The sequence below is a fragment of the Heptranchias perlo genome, chromosome 9 (genome assembly GCF_035084215.1).
Source record: "Heptranchias perlo isolate sHepPer1 chromosome 9, sHepPer1.hap1, whole genome shotgun sequence".
In the NCBI taxonomy this organism is placed as follows: domain Eukaryota; kingdom Metazoa; phylum Chordata; class Chondrichthyes; order Hexanchiformes; family Hexanchidae; genus Heptranchias; species Heptranchias perlo.
The window spans coordinates 17144571-17158735 of record NC_090333.1 but is presented as its reverse complement, the minus strand read 5'-3'; the positions used below and the strand labels follow the sequence as shown (position 1 = coordinate 17158735).

Sequence of the window (14165 nt, the reverse complement as noted above, 5' to 3'; positions counted from 1 at the left end):
GGTGGTTAAGAAGGCATACAGGATACTTTCCTTTATTAGCCAAGGCATAGAATATAAGAGCAGGGAGGTTATGTTAGAACTGTATAAAACACTAGTTAGGCCACAGATTGAGTAGTGCATTCAGTTCTGTGCCTTAACTTTCTATGTTTCTATGAAATATTTTAATCACACATGATCGAGAATAATCTGATAAAATTAAACACTTACAGTAGAAAGTTTGTCTAACCTCTTTGTAAAACAAAAAGGCACAATCTTGTGCTAAGCTATTCTTTTATCCATACACATACTCCCTTTCTTATAATCTTTAATGATTATGGGAGCTAGCTGGGCTATCTTGTCCTTTCCAGCGAAAAATTTTAATTAAGTTGACTATCTTCTATTAACTCTCAATAAACAGATCAAATACCCTTTCACCAGTTGCCATGGCTTCTTTAGATTTTCATAATTAACTCACTCATTCAAAAATAATTAACCAACATACTTTTGACTGAATAAAACACAGTCTGAGTTTGTTCACATGTCACATGGTTCCTCCTCTTGAAAATCAGTTTGAACCAACCTTGCAATATACTTAAATCCATGCCCCAATCAAATTCTTTATGTGCTTTTAAACTGCAGCTGGTTTTAAATTTAAGTATTTATTCGATTTAAAAGGACAACCAACAAGCTAAAAATAGAAGAAAATAAGTTATGTTTTTGCCCAACACTCCTTCCTATCTTTTCTGCCCTCCCTCCCCCCCATTAAATTGAAAGTGGTACTGCACCCTGGGATGAGTCAGTGCCTTCAGAAGGACAGGAAACATAAGGGGAGAAAATTGGTGACAAAATCTGATTGTACCTGCTCTCCAGAGATCCTTTCTTGGATTTCTTTTTCTGCAATTGTTTGGATTTGATTTTCTTCTTTTCATCATTTTTCTTAAACTTTTTATCTTTTTTCTTCTTTTCCTTTTTGACTTTGTCTTTGTCTTTTTTCTTTAGTTTTGACAGTGGAGCTCGAGATAAGGCTGTAAGCTGATCATGTACTGCTTTCAACTGTCAGAGATAATGTTGATAGAAGTCAAACTCTCCATTGATTTAGTTAGCATGCTGTCACATTGAGTTTGTTCAGCTCAAAGTAATTATAAGAGCACACATTTTTTATTCTATGTTTCAGTGCTACTAGCTGGCAAAGTAGATTTGATATTAAACAGGTCTAATATGATTAATCTGGCTTGCATTTTCTACTGGCTAGTGATTTTTTTTCTACTGACTAATTTTATACTCCAGACTGTTTTCACAAATCAAAAAGGTAACAAAAAACAGTTGGTACTTTGCTCCCAACTGCTCCATCCTGCACCTTTCCACTGTAGAGGGACCAGCAAATGCAATGGACAGAAAAGTTTCACACACAAACTACTGTGTATATACAAGTAGAATTCTATTGTGGGTTTAAGGCAATTGACGTAACCTGAACCTAACTACCCAGGGACAAAGATAGTGTGCTTATGTGTTCTGCATCGCACTAAATTCATCTCTAGAAAAACAATTCTACAGTAGCATTGTTAAAAGAAAAGTTTGTAAAACAGTTGAAATAGCTGATTTCTCCTTTTTTCCTCCCCTTCCCCCATTTATTTCACCATGTTAAGAACAAACTAGTGGTCCAGGTACACTCACAATATAAAATACCATGATAACACCACTACAGAAATCTTGTTTCAACAAGAGACGGAATTCTGTTTGCTCCAGGCACAAATTAAACAAATCCTCCAATAATACCAAAAGATCGAAGTCACTGAAGCATTGAGGTAGCAGAAATTTATGTTGGTTAATATTTTACAGGCAATGCACTACAATTAAAACTATTACAAGATTAGTAACATGGTATTAGTAGAACAAAAGCACGGAGCTCCACTGAGTGGACAGATGCAGGTTTGATCACGCACTCTGCTGAGTTCCCGTTCTTATTTGCAGCACAGAGAAAGTGTCATTACAGGTAAACCCTTGCAGGTGGCTAACTATCATTCCACATATATTGGAAACAGGCTGCCTACTTTGCTATTTTGGACACAAGTGGTGTTATGTGGAAGGGGAGAAGAACTGGAAAGTGAGGAAAAAATTTTTTGCAAATTCATTACTGGTATATTCATCAATAGGACACTGTCATTTTAAGACTTGTTGTCCCTTTAAGACAAGCTATGTAATTTCCCCCAGTGAGCACTGTGTACAAGGCCTTTTTCTAGAATCACACCTCTGGCCTTTTGAAGGAATTGGCAAAAGGAAAATGATACAATGAAACAATTTCCACCAAAGAATACTGAGGTAACTAAGTGTGTGAGCTGCTTTTGACTGAAGAAAACACAAAATGGAAACCAATAATCCAAAGTTTCCAATACTCAAGACAAAACATAGATTTGAGAAGTCAAATGTTGAATGGGCATAGATATTGATATAAATCCTGGCAATGTGGCCAACTGCAGAGGAGTTGGGGCTTCATCATGTACTAGAACTACATTCTAGTGGGAGCCTCTATGATTGTTTTTGGAGGAAAGCCATTATGTGCCTGGACAGCTGAGGTGGTGAAATCACAGAAGAAATGTTCAATTGACACAATATGAACAATGGGAAATGAGAAACCAATTTTCCAAGTCCCAAGAGATTGTATAGCAAATCTGGAAATCAGTAAGGATGGGGCAACGATAGTTGAAGTACAGCGTTACTTACAAGCATATGACCCTTAGTTAATGTATCAGTCTGGCAATGGGGAAAAGAGAATGAGTTGAGAAATTTGTGGCACTAAGACAAAACAAATTTATAGTGGAATCTTATTCAAAATTCTTTCTTTACCTGTTCCTGAAGCTTAGCAAGGCGCTCCTTCTGCTCTTGTTCTGAGTTTTCGGAGCTACTTTCAGCAGAGGAACTGTCACCACTATTTTCACTTGATGATTCGGTGATTTGAGTTGTGGATTGTGGTGATAGTGTAATTATAACAGGTTCCTCAGGTATTTTTGCAAAATGCATCTCAAAAACATCCTGTTAAGAGAGTGGCTACTCAATGAAGATTAAATGGAGTGTACCAGTTATATAGCACTTACACTCAACTGACTTTTTTGCACAATTGGAATATGAAACTTACTACATGGTGGATCAGCTTGTATCCTGTATATGCCATACACAAGTTAGTGAATTAAAAGCAACAGTTTTAGATGAAAACTAAAATAATATTTATGAACTCAATCCTACCCCCAGGCTGCTGTCCTTACTTACATCATCTCCATTAAGGAAACATATTTTGTAGAAATAATGTGTGGTGTGAAACAAAATAACCACTTCACAAGAACAATTAGATTCTATTGTAAACATCAGAATGAAAATTTCAGGTTTTGGCACAGATGTACTTATCTGATAATTCAAGCTAGTGCAGCAGTTCTATGTACAGGAGGAAACAGTTAATTTAATCAAAAATATTCTGTATTCAAATATTTGAATATGTGCTGTACACATTTCAGATCAGCAGACTTCTGGATCGTTCTATTTAAAAGTTGTAAAATTTTCAAGATGATTGTGTGTAACACGAATTAAGACCAAATGCAGTATTCAGGTCAGGCTTTGGTGGTTTGGGGAGTGGTGGTGGTGGTGGGGGGGGGGGCGGTGGGGAGGGAGAAGAGGGGCTGCAACCAAAAAGGCACAAGGGGAGTAAAGGCAGGGAAACTACTCAACAGGGATAGGCAGCCTAACTATCCTTCCCTTTGCCTTGGCCCTGTTTTTATCAGTTCGGGAAGCAAGGTTGTGACGAGCTGTCTTCCCTCCCCCAAGCACCATAAGCGCTATCAGTGAGGTGTGAGGGGGCGGGCATTCTGCTGAGCTACACTGGAAAGGGATGGATGACAGTACTAGGATTTGGGGGGGTGGGGGGGGGGTGGAGAAGGAAAGGCAAAGAGCTGGTACGCTATGTACATCTATATTCACGTTCGGTGATTAAGCCAGAGGGTAGGCTCTTGCGGAAAACAGCCTGAGCACTTCGTGTAGGGGGACAAAGGTCGGCCCCTTTGGGGAGTGGGAAGAGATGGGGCGCACTGGTCAATGGAAATGGGTTTTAGAAGATGCCCCGCCCCCCACCAACCAGGGGTCTTCCACGCAGAAAAGGGATCCATTATGGTGAGAGGGGTGATTTGCAGTAGAACTATATGGATACTAAATTTTCCAAATGGGTTTTTAAATTAAGTTTTTTGGTACTTTCATTATCTACTTACAACAATTGATCTGCTAGTCAAAGCCACAAAGACTCAAAGTTAAGACTGCTTCACAGCAATACTCAGTGCACAGAGCCTGTAGCTGCCTGCACTCATAACAGTTCGATTGGTTAACTCTCAATTTCCTATCTACAGTGGTACTTACAGGTGTGACAAGCACTGCAGTCAACAGTTTTATAATACATTTTTCCATTGAGGTAGTCTGATGTAGGATTTTGAAATGAAATAGTGTGACCAAATCAAATTTTAATAAATTGTTGAAGTTTATAAATAGTTATCTTATATTTTGTGAATGGATACACTATACTCTTACCTGAAGTTTTCGGCCCATAACTACTACTTCATGGTCTGGTGGATTATACTTGTAGCAGTTCAAAAACATTAATCTCACATCTGCAGCAAACTCCTGGGTATCTCTGTATTCTTGGTTGCCCATTTTTTTCTTGCAAGATTGAAACATAAAAATGATCAGAAAATTAAGAATTGAATTTAGCTCTTGTCGGTTTTAGAGCATAACAACAGCCTGGATCCCCACCCCTGAAAAGTTTTTGATGTTCATTAAAGTTACTAGCATTGGTCAAAATAAAATGGCAATAATGATCTATAACATTCATTACAATGCTCAGCACATTCAAATATAAATCATATCCCATACCTCAACGTATCTTCTACATTAACATGGAAGGCACTTTTTCCAACACATTAAGTTCGAAGACTATAGTTATCTGTTCACAGCTAGATGCACATTATTTATACCGGCTGGAGAGATTCTTGGGGCCAGGAGCGAACTCGATCAAGCGTGCTTATAGGAAAAGCAGAGCTCTGTTCCAATAAGTAAAAGTTAGATGTATGATCAGCAACATTTGGGATTGACCATTTGCCTGTTCATCATAAAGATTAGCAAAGAGAACTATTTAGCAAGTAAATATTTTGCAGCTAGAAAAATCTTTTGAAGAAAACATCTTATTGATTCATTTATATTTAATTACAGCTATAGTCTGTCTACCTTTTAGTCGAGTGTGAGTGTGAGTGAGAATTGAGAGGATATCTGTTTCTCAGTGCAATACAAGAACCACAGATTGTATTTCTTCCATATATTTTGATATTTGGTGATTGTTGTAATACAGTAATTCAAATGGCCTTGTGATTTTGTTCTCATGGGCTGGCAGATGTGAAAATTTGAGTACATTTCAATTTTATTTTTGTGCATTTTCATGTTTATTTCAGATTTACATCTATATTTGTTTGTTGCTTGGCCTTTTTGACTTTAGTCTTATTTCTGTTTATAAAGATTACTTAATTCTTGTACATAATTCTCATTAATGTATTCATTTGGAGTGTATTTTTAAAAAAGTACTTTTAAGTTTAAGTTTATTACCCAGGAGGTCCAACAGAACTCGTCAAACTTGGCTTGATACTATACATCATGTGGTGTCAAAGCCAGCACTGAGACATAACCTAACACCAGGAGGTCTTTCATCATTGCGTTCCATAATTAAGTTGTAACCCGACTCCAAATTATACTGGCACTTCTGTGTTACCGTGAAGCAGTAATGATTTTAAATGAGACAAAAGTGGACAATACAACTGCATCCTAAAATTCATTTAATGTGATGAAAATGAATACATTAATGAGTCTTATGTACAAGAACTAGGCAATCTTTATAAACAGAAATAAGACTAAAATCAAAAAGGTCAAGCGACAAACAAATATAGATGTAAACCTGAAATAAACATGAAAACACAAAAATAAGATTGAAATTTACTCAAATTCTCATAACTGCCAGCCCACGAGAACAAAATCACGAGGCTATTTGTATTGCTGGATTACAACGACCAAATATCAAAATATATGGAAGAAATGCAATCTGTGGTTCTTGTGTTGTACTGAGAAATGGATATCATCTCAACTGAAAAACACACACAAACACTTTTGACTAAAAGGTAGACAGACTACAGCTGTAATTAAATATAAATCAATAAGATGTTTTCTTCAAAAGATTTTTCTGGCTGTAAAGTATTTACTTACCAAATAGTCCTCTTCACTAATCTTTATGATGAATGGGCAAATGGCCAATCCAAATTAGAAAACCACAGACTCTGATGCCTGATTCCAAGAGGATCACAGCAGGGGACACACAAGCCATTTCCAGGGGAGGAGCAGTCAGAGATAAAGCATAGTGTTTGACCACCATATAAATATTCTTCGTCATAGATATTCTTCACTCATCCTCATTGTTTACAAAAGGTTAACATACAAGAATGATGGGAACAACATTGTTATTGGTAATTAGATAGCCCTCATCGATAGAAAAACAACTGGAAAAGCTTGCAATGAAAAGTTCTATTTACAGAACTGGAAGATACAATTCTAGTGGAAAAATTTACAAACACTGGCCAAGTTCCAGGTGGCGTCAACATTAACTACTTTGGGAGTGTACTGGACATAAAAGCCACCTAAAATTGAACAGCTTTTGATCTATCTTTCCTAAAAAAAAATTATGAAGATGCAACCTATGTAAACTGAAGGCTTTATGCAATGTCTAGCAAGTGTAGATATTGGTATTGTGCAAGGGGAGACTTAGGACAGAACTATTGACATAGATCAAAATATCATGCAGAAACTTCAAGATGTGACAAAAATTTGGGGGAAAAAAGTGAACATGTAAAGATTCTACAAAAATTTAATGTGTTGAATCAAAGCAATGATATACACAAATAAAACAGTGGTCAAACATTATGGATAATGGCTCAAGAATAGTAAATTCACCAAAATCCCCTATTTTCCTCTTTCATGCTCCCAATCTAATGTACTGGGCATTCAGTGCATTTTTAAACTACTATAATATTGCAATACTCTCAAAATCAAAGTATTGACATAATGCAAAAGGTTAAGCAATTCAGTTATGGAACTAAGCAATTATTTAAATTAATAGGTACAGTGACATACAATGCAATTTTACATCACTAGGAGATTTCATTTATCAGTACTAAAAACATCCAATGCAGTACTCCAGATTGACAGCAACATTCCATAAATTCTGCATCAACTTTGGTCCATCTTCCCACATACAATCAATGCCATCAGGCACATGCACACGAATTTAAAAAAAATTGTTCTTGGGATGTGGGTGACACTGGCAGGACAGTAATCACTGCCCATCCCTAGTTATCCTGAGAGCAACAAGACTCAACCATGTCATGGAGTCACTTATAGGCCAGACTGTGTATGGGTGGTAGGCACCCTTCCCTGAAGAATATTAATGCACCAATTGGGTTTTTAAAACAGTCTGGCAACTTTTATGGTTATTTTTTTCTGCTTCCTACAAATTGCCACTTTCTGATTTCAATGATTGCAGATTGATTGAAGTAATTTTACAGAACTGATGCTCTAGTTAATGTCTGGGTAGGAACACAACTATCCAAACCTCATTCAGATTTTCTCAACCATCCTAGGTACGATTGGGCAAGAGAAAAACAGTAGAGAAGCCCAAAAGCAGAAATGCTATGTACATTTTACTAAAGTGTGGAAGACTCTCCTTTTTTGGAACAGGAATTGTGATTCCTTCTCTTCTCCAGATAGTTTATTTCACCTATTGGCAGTATGATACTGTTTTGGTAGTCTACTCAAGTTTCTATTTTTTTATTAAAAAGAATCTCTCCTCTCTTTATCCCTCCTCACAAATGTGGAATAAAAGTTGACCTCTAAATTTCCATAAATGCAGATTCCAAAAAGAAGCCACTTGCAGCCAGCTATAATTATTTCCAAGACTAGTTTTCCTCAACATGATGTCCTGCTAGATCACTGCTTTAAGACTAGAAGACACATACAAGTTGATAACATGATTGCCCTACAGATGCTCTCTTTGGAGCAGATAGCAAAGCAGATTAATTCAGAACATTGGAGAAAGAATGGACCAGCAATAGTTCTGAATTGATCTCCCAGGTGAGACTGAAGCATCAACCTTCTTTGAAATGACAAGGAGCCTCCCCAAGACACATGTCTGGTAACTTAACTCACTGATCAACTCAGAAAGGGAGCAGAGACTCAAAATGGCTAATATCCATGAGGAGCAGAATACAGTACAAAAATGAAGATATCTCCCAACAGGTTAAAACTGCATAATTGGGATTTGAAATACACCAATATATCAGCATTAATTTCCATGATCACAACTTAATTAAGGTTTTTGATGAGAGTCTAAACAGTACCAAGTGCAAGCTCCATACATGTAAAATTTTGTAAAATACATTACTTTTTGAGGACAACTAGCTGTGTGTCAGATGAGCTCACTATTCTCCTCAATGCTTCATAGAAGTTACAACATGGAAACAGGCCCTTCGGCCCAACATGTCCATGTCGCCCAGTTTATACCACTAAGCTAGTCCCAATTGCCTGCACTTGGCCCATATCCCTCGATACCCATCTTCCCCATGTAACTGTCCAAATGCTTTTTAAAAGACAAAATTGTACCCGCCTCTACTACTGCCTCTGGCAGCTCGTTCCAGACACTCACCACCCTTTGAGTGAAAAAATTGCCCCTCTGGATCCTTTTGTATCTCTCCCCTCTCACCTTAAATCTGTGCCCCCTCGTTATAGACTCCCCTACCTTTGGGAAAAGATTTTGACTATCGACCTTATCTATGCCCCTCATTATTTTATAGACTTCTATAAGATCACCCCTTAACCTCCTACTCTCCAGGGAATAAAGTCCCAGTCTGTCTAACCTCTCCCTGTAAGTCAAACCATCAAGTCCCGGTAGCATCCTAGTAGCTTCAGCTGATTAAAGTCTAGAAAAGGATTTCAACGTTGACCATGTTTTTCCTTCTTCAAATGCTATGCATTTTCAGCGCTTTGCTTCAGGGTTATGAATTCGCAACCTCTCCCACCCAGTTTTGAAACTGTACATTTTGATGTAGCATAAATTAACTAGTAATAAATCAATCTCAGTATTTGACCTAAACATCCACAGCAACAAAAGTCTGATTAAAGACATTTAAGTACCCCAACTCAGAATTCATTCGCTGCCCCACACACCATTGCTGCGTATGCAAATTAAAATTGTTAATTGCAACCATACCATCAGACTCTCAACTAGCAAACTGTACCTGGAAATGAAATATTCATACTTTGATCTCTAAAACATCATAATCCAAGAATCAGAACCAGCCTAAACAACACCCATAATAGGTATGTTTAAAGAAAGGTTTCTGCTGTCTCTCTTCCCTGTTATGTTCCACTCCACACTCCAAAAAAGGTCCCCAGTTATGCTGGAGTCCAGGACTGACATGTAATGAATGCTAAGCTTTCTGGTTCGAACAGTTACTAACCAGCAAGTTGTTTTACACATAGTCTTGTTAGCAGTATACAAACAGCAACAAGATGTTGTAGAATAATATAGTCCTGTTTTTATTGTTAAAATAAAAAGATTCCTAACAATATAGTACCAGCAAGCCACCTCTACAATTTTATCTAATAAGTTGTACATTAAACAAACTTTTCTATGATTTATTTTTCACGTGCAGAAGGTAGCCATTCCACAGGTCTATAACCATTGAGGCACTGCCGCAATACATCACTTCGTGAGTTAACTAATGTAGATGTGTAATCAAGCTCTCAAATAATTCAGTTTACCTGTAGAAAATTACAGATTTAGAGACCAGCACTGACTTGTGGCAGATGTTGGGAGCCAACAAGACACTGTGGTTTCTGCATGGCTGGTTGATTGATTGATGAAATGGAAAGTTCCTACCTATTGGAAGCTGTAAATCCCCATAGAATACACCAATCACCAAATGCACAGCAAAATATATTTTTTGTCCTGATTTAATCTGTGTGGATTCTTTACACAAGGTGATCCAATAGGAGAGGGTCATAAAAACAAAATGAGTACTGACAAAACTAGGTGGTAATGTTACACTTATTGGGGGGGGGGGGGGGGTAGGGGGCACGGGGAGGGAGTCTACAGTAAGCATTAAGTTTTTGGTCTGACAATAGCTTGTGTCAACCACAAACACATTACTGAAGACATGTGTCTCACCTCCCATCAGGTAACCCAGGTCAGCTAAGAAATGACTTCTTTCAGGAGCAAATTGCTTGTAGATACCTAAAGATAGGTATCTACAAGCAATTTGCTCCTGAAAGAAGTCCAAGATATCAGATTCCAATCTTAAGTGGAAGAGTACTGAAGAAAAGTTCCAATTTTCTTTTTCTTGTAGTTGCGTTTTATTCTCAGAGAGGGTTTTCCAGATTCGGGTCAGCAAACATCAGCATCAAGTACTCCCAGACGAGATGCAGCATGCTGGCTAGAGAGTGCAACTTGCTCTGCTTTGCCCAAAAATCTGCCTTTGCACCAACCTCAGGAGAACATCTTCACCTCATCAGTGAGTTTTTCTATTCCCCCACCACCTTGTGTCCTCTGTGAGCTAAATTGCCAATTAGTGCCAAATTAAGAATAGTTCTGAGCTGCTAACTGTAATATGCCAAATCCTGGGTTGAAACCCATCACCTGTGCTCGTTGACCTACATTGGCTCCCGGTCCACCAATGTCTTGATTTTAAAATTCTCATCCTCGTGTTCAAATCCCTCCTTGGCCTCACCTCACTCCTTCCTATCTCTGTAACCTCCTCTAGCCCTACAACCCAGAACTCCTTCAACTCTGGCCTCTCGTGCATCCCCCACATCCTTCGCCCCACCATTGGCAGCTGTGCCTTCAGCCGTTTAGGCCCTCAACTCCAGAATTCCATCCCAAAACTTATCCGTCTCTACTCCTTTAAGGTGCTCATTAAAACTATTTCGTCTGTCCTAATGTCACCTTCTTTGGCTCGGTGTCAATTTTTGTCTGATTAGGTAAGGGATATCTCAAAGCGGCTGGAAAGGAACAGACACATTTCCTGATAGTGAAGGTAGCGGGATGCATAAATATGGAAATCAGAGAAGCTTGTTGCAAAAGCAGAATGGTTATAATGGGAGACTTTAATTTTCTACAGATTGGGAGAAGCAGAACAGCTCGAGCCCCAAAGGCAGCGAACCTCTTGATTACATTCGAAACAGTTTTCTTGAACAATATGTTCTTGACCAAGAGAACAGGCCATACTAGATTTAGTGACGAGTAATGAGCCAGAAATGGTCAACAATCTAACAGTAAGGGAACACCTAGCTAAGTGACCATAACATGACTGAATTCAATATAGGTTTGAGTGAGAGAAGGGTGAGTCACGAACCAAGGTTTTAAATTTAGGCAAGGCTGACTTTGAAGGGATGAGGCAGAAGTTGACCACTGAAAACTGGGCAGAACTGTTAATGGATAAAACTATAGGGAAACAGTGGGAGGTGTACAAAGTAGTATTTGGTACAAGACCTATACATACCCCTAAAGGGCAAGAGCTCCGCATGTAATTAAACAACTTTGGTCAACAAAGGGGTGAGAGATAAAACTAAAAGGGCTTATACAAATGCAAAGAATAGTGGAAATCCCACAGACTAGGAGAGATATAAAGAACAGCAAAGGGATACAAAGAAAATAGTAAGAGTTACAAAGGGAATAGGAGAAAAAAAAAACTTGCAAGGGATATCCAGGACAATACAAGTATATTGAGAAAGAAGGTGGCTAAGGATAATTGGGGCCCCTTAAAAGACAGACGCAGGTGATATTGTAATTGAAAATAAGGAAATGGCAGACTTGCTAAATAATTAAAGAGTATGAGAATAGACTGGCAACTAACAAAAGGGAATCCAAAAGTCTTCTATAGGCATATAAATAGTAAACGAATAGTAAGAGGAGGGGTGGGGCGATTAAGGACCAAAAAGGAGATCTACGCATGGAGGCAGAGGGCATGGCTGGGGTACTAAAATGAGTACTTTGCATCCGTCTTTACCAAGAAGATGCTGCCGACGTCACAGTAAAAAGAGGTAGCTGAGATACTGGATGGGCTAAAAATTGATAGAGGAGGTACTAGAAAGGCTGGCTGTACTTAAAATAGATATGTCACCTGGTCTGGATGGGATGCATCCTAGGTTGCTGAGGGAATTAAGGGTGGAAATTGTTGAGGTACTGGCTATAATCTTCTAATCATCCTTTGGTACAGGGGTGGTGCCAAAGGACTGGAGAATTGCAAATGTTACACCCTTGTTCTAAAAAGGGTGTAAAGATAAACCCAGTAACTACAGGCCAGTCAGTTTAACCTCGGAAGTGGGGAAACTTTTAGAAATGATAATCCGGGACAAAAATAACAATCACTTGGACAAATGTGGATTAATTGAGGAAAGCCAGTACGGATTTGTTAAAGGCAAATCGTATTTAACTAACCTGATTGAGTTTTTTCATGAGGTAACAGAGGGCTGATGAGGGCAATGTGGTTGAGGTGGTATATATGGACTTCCAAAAGGCATTTGATAAAGTGCCACATAATAGGCTTGTCAGCAAAGTTGAAGCCCATGGAATAAAAGGAGCAGTGACAATTGGCTAAGCGACAGGAAACAGAGAGTAGGGGTGAACGGTTGTTTTTTGAACTGGAGGAAGAGGTTCCCCAGGGGTCGGTAGTAGGACGACTGCTTTTCTTGATATATATTAATGACTTGGTGTACAGGACACAATTTCAAAATTTGCAGATGACAAAACTTGGAAGTGTAGTGAACAGTGAGGAGGATAGTGATGGACTTCAAGAGGATATAGTCAGGCTGGTGGAATAGGCAGACATGTGGCAGATGAAATTTAATGCAGAGAAGGGTGAAGTGATACATTTTGGTAGGAAGAATGAGAGACAATATAAACTGAAGGGTACAATTCTAAAGGGGGTGCAGGAACAGAGTCCTGGGGGTATATGTGCACAAATCTTTGAAGGTGGCAGGACAGGTTGAGAAAAAGAGTTTAAAAAGCATATGGGATTCTGGGCTTTATAAATAGAGGCATAGAGTACAAAAGCAAGGAAGTTATGTTGAACCTTTGTAAAACACTGGTTTGGCCACTGCTGGAGTATTGTGTCCAGTTCTGGGCATTGACTTTCAAAAGGATGTGAAGGCCTTAGAGGGTGCAGAAAAGATTTACTAGAATGATTTCAGGGATGAGGGGCTTCACTTACGTGGATCGACTGGAGAAGCTGGGGTTGTTCTCCTTAGAGCAGAGAAGGTTGCGAGGAAATTTGAAAGAGATGTTCAAAATCATTCAGGTGCAGGAAGTGCCGTCAGCTGGAGGAGCTCCAGTTCCGGATTTCGAAGCTTGAGCAACAGCTGGCGTCACTACAGTGTATCCGCGAGGTTGAGAGCTCAATGGATAGCACATTTCAGGAGGTGGTCATCCTGCAGTTTAAGAAAGTGCAGGCAGAGGGGGACTGGGTAACTGCCAGACAGACAAGGAGGACCAGGCAGGTAGTGCAGGAGTCCCTCTCCAACCAGTATTTAGTACTGGTGGAGAAAGGTCAGAAGAGCAATAGTGATAGGGGATTCCATAGTTAGGAGAGCATACAGGCATTTCTGCGGCTGCAAATGTGATTCCAGGATGGTATGTTGCCTCCCTGGTTCCAGGGTCATAGATGTCACTGAGCAGGGGGGGCGGTGAACAGCCAGAGCTCATGGTCCATATCGGCACCAACAACATAGGTAGAAAGAGGGATGAGGTCCTGAGATTAACAAGCAGGACCTCAAGGGTAGTAATCTCCGGATTACTCCCAGTGCCACGCGCTAATTATTATAGAAATAGGAGGATAGAGCAGATGAATGCATGGCTGGAGAGATGGTGCAGGAGGGAGGGCTTCAGATTCCTGGGGCATTGGGACCGGTTCTGGGGGAGGTGGGACCTGTACAAGCCGGACAGGTTACACCTCAACTGTGCTATTGGGGAGGGTTCAAACTAACTTGGCAGGGATGAGAACCCGAGAGGAGATTCAGAAGGGAGAGTAATAAAGCTGGAAGTGGAAGGCAGAAAAGTAGGAAGTGAA

The 14165-nt window shown here is 39.3% G+C and overlaps 1 protein-coding gene across 1 annotated transcript in view; it reads right to left on the bottom strand.

Moving 5' to 3' along the window:
- brdt (bromodomain, testis-specific) overlaps positions 1 to 14165 on the bottom strand; it is a 167493-nt gene that overhangs the window by 64517 nt on the left and 88811 nt on the right. Inside the window, exons 8-10 of the mRNA XM_067989576.1 lie at positions 4543 to 4671; positions 2824 to 3009; positions 839 to 1032 (exon numbers count right to left, since the gene is read on the bottom strand). Coding sequence (XP_067845677.1) covers positions 839 to 1032; positions 2824 to 3009; positions 4543 to 4671 — 509 coding nt within the window. The remainder of the gene's footprint in view (positions 1 to 838; positions 1033 to 2823; positions 3010 to 4542; positions 4672 to 14165) is intronic.